At 39.0% G+C, this 10,912-nt stretch overlaps 1 protein-coding gene across 2 annotated transcripts in view; it reads left to right on the forward strand.

The window, feature by feature from the left end:
• The first annotated feature begins 250 nt into the window (after window positions 1-250).
• MCTP1 (multiple C2 and transmembrane domain containing 1) overlaps window positions 251-10,912 on the forward strand; it is a 417,042-nt gene continuing 406,380 nt past the window's right edge. For both annotated transcript variants that reach the window (XM_019516879.1, XM_019516880.1), the window contains exon 1: window positions 251-454. In XM_019516879.1, the coding sequence (XP_019372424.1) occupies window positions 398-454 (57 nt within the window). In that variant the 5' untranslated portion in view covers window positions 251-397. The remainder of the gene's footprint in view (window positions 455-10,912) is intronic.

Consider the following 10,912-nt stretch of genomic DNA (forward strand, 5'->3'; position numbering starts at 1 on the left):
TGATAAAACTGAACACTTGTTTTAATATACACATTTTTAATACTTGTTTCACTTTCTTTTTATTTTTAAACAATCAACACAAAAAACCTACCCATCTTCTGCATGCTCTGTTTTCACTATGTAGAGTGGGGGAATGGTGCAGTTCTAGTGTTTGGAGGTGGTGACATGGTTGAGTCATTTCCTTTTGAATCTATAAAGCAACAGTATCCACAGATCACTGTTTTGCCTTTCATTCTGAGTAGCTGCAGTTCACAGCAGCAAGCAAGCAAGCAAAGAGGCTGCTCTTACTAGCTAGAGGCATACAGCATTGCTGAGCAGTTGAGAGTTCCCAAGGCTAGTTTTAGATATGCATGTGCCTTTGTGAAGCAAAAGATGCTTTATTCCTGCCTATTCCACTATGCTAGATAGCTGTAAGCTGAAAACTGGAGGAACTTTGCCATTTGGATACAATAAGGTAAGAATGTTTTTGGTTTATCTTAAGAGAATGTAACATGTTCTACTGACTTACTAGATCACATCCTGCCTTAAAACAATTTTGTACAATACAGGAACGCTGTGCACTTCCTTAAACAAAGTAGCAAAGATTTTCTGATATGATTTTGATTAATTTTTGAAAATGTTTAAATAGATATTTTTCCTTAAAATGCAGATGTAGAATGAGAAAAAATGTATATATTGCTTATGTGCAGAATATTAAAACTTTAGAGGAATACTGAAAAATAGTACCAGTCACCTAAAGTGATGAGCATCTCTGTGTTAACAGGTTACAAAATAAGAATGGAGATGTTTTATCTCCTTGCACCTATCCATCTTCTCGGGGGATAAAAACAGCAACGAAACCTCATCTCTGGCATCCTTAGGTTAAGCTCTTCACATTTTACTGAAATACAGATTTATTTACATATTATTGATTTTCTTTTGGTTTAAAATATTGCCATCCTAGTTTCTGAAGTTATTTTTTTCTGGACACTTCTGTGTAGCTTTCAATAGGTGTGTGTGTGTGTGTGTGTGTGTGTGTGTGTGTGTTTGTATGTATATATATATGTTTTTAATTAAACAGAGGTGTTAAATATCTTAATGTCTTTTCTGTTTTTAGGCAGAGCTCTCCTAACCTCATATATTAGAAACTGAAAGATGATTGCAAAACTATTCAAGAACGTATTTTCTCTTAGAGTCAGATATTACTGTTTTGAATGTTTTTAAATCCAGAGCAATTCCTGGTTGATTTATTGTTATATAAAATATGATTCTCTGTATAATATTAGAGTCCATATATCAAAATAGTAAACATTCAGGGTAACCTCTGGTATTTAAAATTAGACTTTCTCTCAAACACACATTATGGACACCCCCCTTCCTCCCAACTATGACTGTTGAGGTGAACTTGGAAGGAAAACTGTATGTATATTATGTTGGCTTCAGTAAATGTATGCCACTTTTTAAAAACGAAGACTGTTCAGTGTTCTTGGACTCTACTGATTATAAACATGACAACTGTCTATGCCTATTGATTGACTTATACTTTGTATTCAATGCTTATAGTACAGAATTCAAGATAATCCTGTGCTTTTCAAGCAAATGACAAGTCCTTTGTGTTTAATGTGGTGGTATAAGTTTGTTCTAATTTATTTAGATTTTCAGTTAGTACAAGAACTGCTTAGGGCTGAATAAGTTTGGGACCTACCTTCCATAAAGCTTAGCCTAATGAAATGTGCACATGATTTTAATACTTCACAGGCATATGGAGCCAGTTCTATAGTATTGAGCTTCATTTTGGAAAAAGACTTTGGGGCTAGAGAGGGGGTCCCCTATTTTGACATAATATATTTTCATGTCTTTAGAGATTTGTTTTACATATTAGATCTGAAGCAACCTAGAAATCTAGGTTGAAAATCTGTGAAGTTTGTTAGTATATTCCTTATGGTTCCCTGTCCCTCTCAGTGTGTATTCACATATACAACTTCCTTGTAATTTTGACTTTAAGAAGATTACTGTAAGTCGCAGGCTCTTTGGTTAGGATGAGAATCACGTGCTTTTACACAAATTAAAGGTTTAGTTAATTTATTGCATAAGGCCTTTGATTCATTCTTCTTAAAGAAGATTTTTCCATTAGTGAAAATAATGGTGCTCTTGGGATTTTTCTAAGTACAAGTGAATTTGGAGTTTTTAGCTGCTTTAGAATAATTTAAATATCAAATGTATTCCTGGTATAATTATATCTTGACAAGACTTTTGACAGTGGTGAATATGGACTTGTAACCACAGAGCATCTGTATCACTTGATTATTCCACTGAAACAAAACTTCTGTTATTCTGTTGTCAGATTCCACTTTGAGCCTTCTTTTGAAGACATTATCTCTTGGATTTGTAGACTGTGTATAATGCTATATATCAAACTCAGTGCTCAAGCTTTCACAGTATATGATATGTTAAAAGCATTCAATTTTTCTGAGGAAGTGAAGCAACAAACCTAGACAGTGCTTTACGTTCAGATATATTTTCTCTCTATTTTGAATTTATTGGCAATACTGTGGCTCAGACAGTTCCTTATTTGTTTGTTGAAAGGGCTTGGTGGAAACAAATATTCCTACAGTGCTCATTTTATTGACTAAATCAGCAGTGTTGAAACAGATCCTGACTATTCTGTTGGTTTTGCTAAAAACTCCTGGCTATTCAGCGACTCCAAAATGCCTAAGGATATAGGGCACATTGCACATCAATCAAAGAAGAAATTGTATTTGGCTGTCTAAGTATATGGAATGTATTTAGTGGTACCACTGAAGGTAATGAGCTTGTCTTCAGAAAGAATGGCTCTGAGAATCTGTGAATACTGGCACTAGTAAAGAGGTAGCGAGGTTCAATTACAGCACACATGGGCACATAATAGTTGTGCTCTCTGGATTGTTCAGAAGTGGTCAGCATTTATGTATGTCTTATATGCCACAATTAGTTAAAGCAAATTGAAATGCAGACAAAATGGTTTTGTCATCATTTCCAATAGAGTTCTGCTAGGTTCAATAAGGCCTGGTATACAGAAGACAACCCAAGAATGCAACAGCAACTGGTTTAACTATGTGCACTTTTTTTTTTATTCAGATTTTTTAATGCAACCACAGTATAACTAATAGAGCTAAACATAAGAGGAATGAGAAGGAAACATAAAAAGGTAGTTTGTTTTTTTTTTTAGTTGTTTTTTGTTTGTAATATATCTTAGAGTGTTAACCTCTGTTTTTATTATAATCTGTTATAGCATGTAAAGTTTGTTTTATAGAGAACTGTCCTGCTTTTATTGCAGGTAAAAAGGCTATATAATTTGTTGATAGCCAGTGGATATTTAGATGAATGTAAGAGGTTATAATGCCAGTCATCTCTGAGACATTCATGTTGTATGACTAAGAGAGTTAGTAATCCTCACAACAAGCAAAATAACCTGGTAACAAAAATTTTCTTAACTATCTTCCAGAAAATATTATTGTACTAATTAGTGAAAGCAAGGCCATTTCTTCTAATTTTATCTTCAGAATGGCTAAAATTAGCAGAAATAGATTATATTTGGTCAAAATGAGGGATTTGGCAAGTTTAATGAAGGAGATTAGCATGATCTTTTCTTGCTTTTGACGCCCACTGAAGTGTTTGTGAATAATGTTTGCTCAGTTTTTCCTATGTAAAAGGATGTGATAGGGGAGAGGGGGAAGATTAAAAAAAAAGTATAGGCTCCAGGAAAATCAACATTTCAGCACCAGTGGTAGGGCTGCAAGGAAATATTCGTAGGATTTAATACTGCAATCATAGGATTGCTGTTAAATTCCTCAAGATTCCCATTCTGCATTAAAAGTTCCTTTTTTATCTCCTTTAACTTAGGTGGGGAAGCTGCTATTCAAGGTATGAAGTGAAGTTATATAGCTCAAGGCATAGTGCAGAGTTAATCTTTCATAGGAGTGCACTGAACTCTGTTGGACTTTAAGTATTAGCTGGGAACATTTGTGAGTTTTGGGTCTATGAAGTAGAAATACTTTTTTTCCTTGTACAAATGCCATTGGTGGAGGTTACATGTCTCAGAGAACTTGCTAGTCAACAGAAACTGTTGGGGCAAAATATGCTTTTTTTTGGCCTCATATACCAAGCTGGGAAAATAAAGAGGGAAACCACCTTGACAGTCCGGTCTTACCTCTGTTTCATTACCACAGATGCCTGGAGTCAGAGTATATGGGCAGACAAGATGAAGTCAGACATAGTATCTAATTTATTTAAACTACTTATGTTTATTGTCTGTAAATAGCCTGTAGTTTGCTAATTAACTAACTGCTGCTAAGTGTGACATTCTGCTAATGTCTTCCCAATTTGCATATATTTGTTTTACTTTGGTTTAGAAACAGGTCAGAATACAGCTATAAACCATAGGGCCTTAGAACTGCATATTTTGTGATGCCATTGTGTTGCTGGGAGTCGCCCAAGATGCTTGTTCAGCCTGGAGGGGGGAGGGGGAAAGAGGGGGCTGTATCCCTGAGCCCTATGACATTTGTATTTTCTTTGCAAGAAGAATTCAGCACACTTGGGCTACAAACAGATGTCGCATTTATCTTGGAATAAACCCTTTTATCCCGGTGCAATTGAAGGCATGCACAGCGCATTTAGTTAGTACCTGTTATTACAGGCACTAAACTTAATGTGCAAGAACTATGGTGCATTAATGCACATGTAGACATGCCCAGTTTGGAGATGACAGGGGTTCATCCATTTTGGCTACCTGTACTGTATAGTTTCCAACACCCAGTACTTTTCATCTCAACAGTTTATATTCATAGCCCTGTTTTGTATCCCTTTTTGTGTGCTGAAAAAGGAAATATTACTTGACCCCTGTCTTCAAGAAAGTAATGAGGTTTCACTGCTTACTAAGGAAGTGCAAGAGAATAAATAGACAGTCCCAGGTTCTCTTTGTCTCCAGACAAAGCGTTGATACCAGATCATGTATTCACTATTCTTCAACATTAAAGACTCTTCCATGACCTAAAGAGGAGAGTGACTGCATTATCTTGGCATCCCAGCTGAGGAGAAGCCAGGTTCTATTTACCTCTTTACTGGGCAATAACAAATCCTGATAAATAAAGTTATGTTGTACCTACCTTATTGATTAATTGCTGGAAGAAACAGAAATAAATTAAAATCAATGAGAGAAGTGTCAGCTGGTCATAAAAATTCCTCTTCATGCTGCTTTAGTTGTATTTAACAAGCCTTGTACAGTGAGAGTATTGACTGCCAGTATGCACCTCTTTCTGACTGTCTTTGTTAGGTGTTCCTAAAGAGCTGCAAATGACCGTAATAGATTTTGCATGTGAAGGTTGCACATTCTTTTCTGGATAAATAAATAATGTCTGAGAACTTTCAAAGATTCAAGGTCTTTCATCTTTAGGTGTCTATACCCCATACCAGATGCAGAAAATTTAGGCAACATATGTATAAATGGCAAAAGCCCTCTAAAGAAAGCATTATGCAGCAGTTACCTAATCATTTGATCAGCTTCTTCTTGCCTCCACTGAATTGCAGGTTTGACTTCCTTCTTTTAGGTCATATTTCACGCTTGTGGTAGTTTATCTTATTACCATCACACCTGGTCACCTCAGCTTCAGATGAATGGATATTGGAGATCATGCAAATGACATATGCAGTGCAGTTCCTTTTTTAACATCACCTTATTCTTTTTTCTTAATCTGTTCACAGATACCTCTTGTAAGAACCTACTTGAACAAGAGGATTCTAATAGTAGAAGAGAACTTAATCACTGGAAAAAAGGTTTCTGTTGAATGTAAACTCCTAAGGAAAAAAATAGAGTTTACCTTATTCTAGATCTCAGAAAGGTGAATGTGGACAGAAAAATGTTATCTGTTGACAATCAGTATTGATCTAATCAGTTGGCGGTGCTATCAATATCCAAGATGTATATTTCCTTGTTATATTTATATTCCTTTCTCCAGGTTCAAAAAGGGACTGGAAAAAATCATGGATGATAGGTCTTTTAACGGCTGTTGAACAGAATGGTGGTTTCTTTTGGCTCTCTAATGAAAAAATGGTGGCTGCCAGAGCAAGTACTGAATAAGAGAGAGATCAGTATTCAGTTTGATGCCCTCTCTGTATAGCATCCACCTCTGCTGCTGTCAGATACAGGATACTGGGCTAGATGGACCATATGACTCTTCTTATGTTCTTCTTATTAACCACTGTGTACAAACACTTTCCTGAGATTTGTTTTAAACAACTGTCATTACAAGCATCACATTGATCCCTTTGGACTCTCATAAGCACTAAGGGCATATTCTGTCTTTGTGCCTCAAAATGGCAGCTGTCTAGGCACATAAATATTGTATTTGGCACTTACCTACAGGTATCAATTTTGTTACCCCTGCAGGGCAGATGGATAGACTGAACATGCACAGTATTCTACACACTGGCTAGGTAGATATATGGCTACATATGTGTGTCCATTCTGGATGTACACATGCTACTAACTTATGAAAATGTAGCTAGACAAACCCATGACAACCTGTGGTTAAATGAAATCCTTCTAAGAATCACACCCAATACTCTTTTTATATTTTGTATTTGGCTCCAGAGGTAAAGAGTATATTGCAGAAGGTCTGGTTTTGGACTTATTTGCTAAGTTCTGAGTATTAAACACACTACAAGGAAAGGGAAAGGATAGGGAGCTGCTAGACACTGGGCTCTGAAGCCAGGGGGCAGGCTAAACAGTTTTTAAGGTAAACTGTCAGCTATTGTAGATTAAGGGCAGGCTGGTGGCAGAATTAAGTAGAAATACAGAATAACCTGTGTGTCTCACGCATGGTTTTCATATTGCAGTGGAGGGATCTATAAAATATATGCAAACTATTCCATAGACCAGCGGCATCAAACTCATCTGGCACTGTAGCACGGGTCCCAGACCAGCTGGAAAAAGCACTCTGTGTGTGTGCAGCTTGTCCCAGAGTGGGCATCACATGTGGTGTAGTCCAACCAGGGCAGCCACCAAATACAGCACAGCTCCCATTCTAACTGAATTGTGACATGCGGCACATATTTTGGGTGCTTTGGGATCTGTGCCACATGCGGAGCTGATCCCATGCCAGCTGGAGCTTCCACCAGACCCAGTATGTTTGGGGAAAGGATGGGAGAGGGGGTGCAGGAAGGAAAGGGGGTCTTGTGAGTGGATTTGGCCTGTAGACTGGCCCCATGTCACAGGCATGCACTGTGACCTGTGTGGGTTGAATCAGGCACGGGGGCAGCACCAGGGGCCCAACAGTGGGGCACTGTGAGCTGGATCCAGCCTGCAGGCCATATGTTTGACACCCCTGCCTTAGATTGTCACTCAGGAAGTAAATATTCTGGTGACTGGAGTTATCAGATTTAACTAAGGAGCTTACATAGTTGCTCTAATAATTGAGGGACTGTGGTCTGCTCAGGGAAAAGAAAACACACATATACATATATTAGAAGAAAGAAACATCTAGAATGGCTAAATGACCTCCCTACCAAAAATGAAATGTTGCCCAGTTCAGGAGATATTTGACAATATAGCCACTCGCCATGTTCTGAATAAGCAGGATGCAACAAACCAGCTCAACTGTGCTTGGAATTTGACTGTGAAGCTTTTCCTTTCAGCAATGAAACTTCGTAGCCCAGACAATGTGAGAGCAGATGATTTTTTTGTTCAGCTGTGAATAGTGTAGTAATGGTGAGCAATTTGGAACATCTTCATTAGCTGGGATTTCATGTTTGTGACCATAAAGAACAAGAAGTGTCATTAGTTTTGTTTTAGGGGGTTGGAGTCATTAGTCATTGGCAGAAGCTTTTCTTCTTCCTTGAACTTTCAGTTTCTCATATTCATTTTCTCCCATTACACAGTTTCCAAGGGGAATTTATAAGTTCAGACATAAAAAACCTAGCTTATTCTAATAGCTTTGGATTTGGCTGAGGCGGGTATAGTACGTAGAATGTCACAGCCTCTCAATAAAAAGGCCAGTAATCTTATCTCTGATTCCAGATGTCCTTTCTCTGTACATTGCAAGACCCCTATATCTGAACCTGCCATCAGTAGGCACTGATATTTAATAGCAAAATTCTGCATATAGAACATATTTCACAATGAACAAGGAAGTCTCAAGGATAGCAAAAATGGTATGACCAGATCCATGTTTGGGACTACAAAGAACAAGATATGTGTTAGTTTTGTTCTGGGGGTATCAGCGGGAGTTACATTTCAAAATGGAAGGGGTTTTCCAGCATCATATTCTTCCATTATAATCTCAAATCCAAGATATTTTGAATCTTTGGATCTCAGTTAGTGGTGAAAGGATTTTTGCAAGAAATACCCAGGGTTTACTCTCTGATTAGCCAACGTCTGAACAAGATTTAAATCTGGTATGCAAATTTATAGACATCCCACTCAAATGTATAGCTATATGCCTTCTTACATCTGTCTCCATGATAATGATTTTCCTCTTAATCATTTCAGCTAGAAGAGTGGGAGTACTGGAACCTTTGCTAGAAAAGCCTTGTTGTTCAATAATTCCTAAAAAAAACTTATGGGGACACATCCAAAATTTCTTGCTCAGATCATATAATAATTTAATCTGTAATGTTACTTACTTACTTACTGGGTTCTTTCTGAAGCATAGTGTAGGTAAAATGGAACCTAAGCCACTCACTGTGGGGATTTGTACAGCTGTATTGCTCTATCTTCATAGGTTCATAGATGCTAGGGTTGGAAGGGACCTCAACAGATCATCGAATCTGATGCCCTGCCCTGGGCAGGAAAGAGTGCTGGGGTCAGATGACCCCAGCCAGATGCCTATCCAGGCTTCCCTTGAAGACCCTCAAGGTAGGAGAGAGCACCACCTCCCTTGGAAGCCCATTCCAAGTTTTGGCCACCCTTCCCACAAAGAAGTTTTTCCTGATGTCTAACTTAAATCTGCTGTCTCAGTTTGTGACCGCTGCTTCTTGTTACCCCAAGAGATGCCGTGGTGAACAGAGCATCTCTGGTTCCTTGCTGCGCTCCCCTAATTAATTTGTAGATGGCAACAAGATCACCTCTCAGCCTTCTCTTGTGGAGGCTGAAGAGGTCTAGGTCCCTTAGTCTCTCCTCATAGGGCTTGGCCTGTAAACCCTGTCGACTTATCCAACCTGTCCAGGTCTGTCTGCAGTTGTTCTTTACCCTCTGGAATGTTCACTTGCCCCATAATTTAGTATCATCTGCAAACTTGGGTAGAGTACAGTTCACACCCACATCCAAGTCACTGATGAAGACATTGAAGGGTACAGGTCCAAGGACCAAGCCCTGTGGGACCCTACTGCCCACATCATTCCAGGTTGATAACGACCCATTACCACTCTCTGGGTGCAACCCAATTTGCCACCCACCAGACCATGTAAGCATCTAAGTCACAGCCTTCAATTTATTGATAAGAATGGGATGAAATATGGTATCGAAGGCCTTCCTAAAATGTAAGAAAATGACATCCACCTCTACTTGTGCACCTAAGCATTTTGTGACCTGGTCATAAAATGAAACCAGATTAGTCGGGCATGATCTGCCTGCTACGAATCCGTGCTGGCTGCCCTGCTGCATTATTTTTCCCACTGGACTCATACAAATATAATCCTTAATAATCTTTTCAAGGATGGAGGAGTTCTTTCTTGGTAGAACTGAGATATAGTCAGGGTTGCTCCATCTTCTACACCATCAGTTGTCTGAAGGATGGGCATTCTCCAACACAAGTGCTCTCAATGGACTATAAAATTCTGTCTTGAGCACACTGGGCACACTACTACCCACAGTGGAATATGTATGTTGACTCTGCATCTTGAACAAAATGTGCTATTATTCTGGTAAGTAAGCTCTTTTTGGTTTCTTTTACAAAGATGGTACTTATGAGAAATAGCCAGTGGGCTCTTAATTTCTTGGCAAATTCTTTGGCAAAGCAGCTAACAAGGCCTTGGAGAACAAAATTCACTCTTTTCTAAGGAATTTAAACCCTATAACCAGCATAGACATCTCTTGTAATTTTTCATCCATCAAGATACCAGAGGCTTCTGACACCATTCTTCAGAGGAAGATGAAATAGCCAATTAAAGGAGAGAGATGTCTGATGATTCCTGCAAACAAGCCAGATAGAAATGGTTGTTTCCTTATGTAAATACACTGCACCCAGAGAGATGGTTTCTGGAAATCATTTGCACAGATCTTTGACGGAGCTGAAGTTTCTTTCCAAAGATAGGTTCCTTCATTAGTCTTCCTCCTAAAAACACTGATGAAGCAAAGGATTAGGACTAAGCGGGATAGTCCTTTTGACACCATCTACTTCAAAGTTGAACATGTGGCTTAAGTATTTTGCAAGATTGGGTAAAGTTTAGAAGCACCACAGCAGGTTAGACCTAACTCTCTTCCTCCTTTGTTATTCTTGAGGATTTCAGTGGATGCCTTTCCACATATTTAGGCACCAGAATGGTTTGAAAACCTGGCCCCAAATCTCTAGGCAGGCACAGTGAGTCACCAATATTAGGGACAAATACTGAACCTTCATCTGCAGTTAAATGGCAGACAGGAGCCGAAAACAATGTACAGTTTCTCAGATATTACAGGATAATCCGGGTGCTTCGCAGAGATAGATTCCTCAACCTCTTGCAAAGATGAGGGTTGGCAAAGCAGATGGGTTGTATAAAGCGAGGTTTCGAACTACATTTGGACTCGGGGGGTGGGGGGAGAGGGGGCGGTTGTCTGCCGTGGTGGCAGCTGGAAACTGGAAGGAGCTGCCACCACTGCCTGAGCTGCTTAGAAAGGTACGGGGTGTGCTGGGGGCTCTCATCTCTGATGGGGGGGCTCTCATCCTTATGGCTTACCTTCCTCCCCCCCCCCCCCTATTTT

The sequence above is a fragment of the Gavialis gangeticus genome, unplaced genomic scaffold (genome assembly GCF_001723915.1).
Source record: "Gavialis gangeticus isolate Ggan-Ray unplaced genomic scaffold, GavGan_comp1, whole genome shotgun sequence".
NCBI lineage: Eukaryota > Metazoa > Chordata > Crocodylia > Gavialidae > Gavialis > Gavialis gangeticus.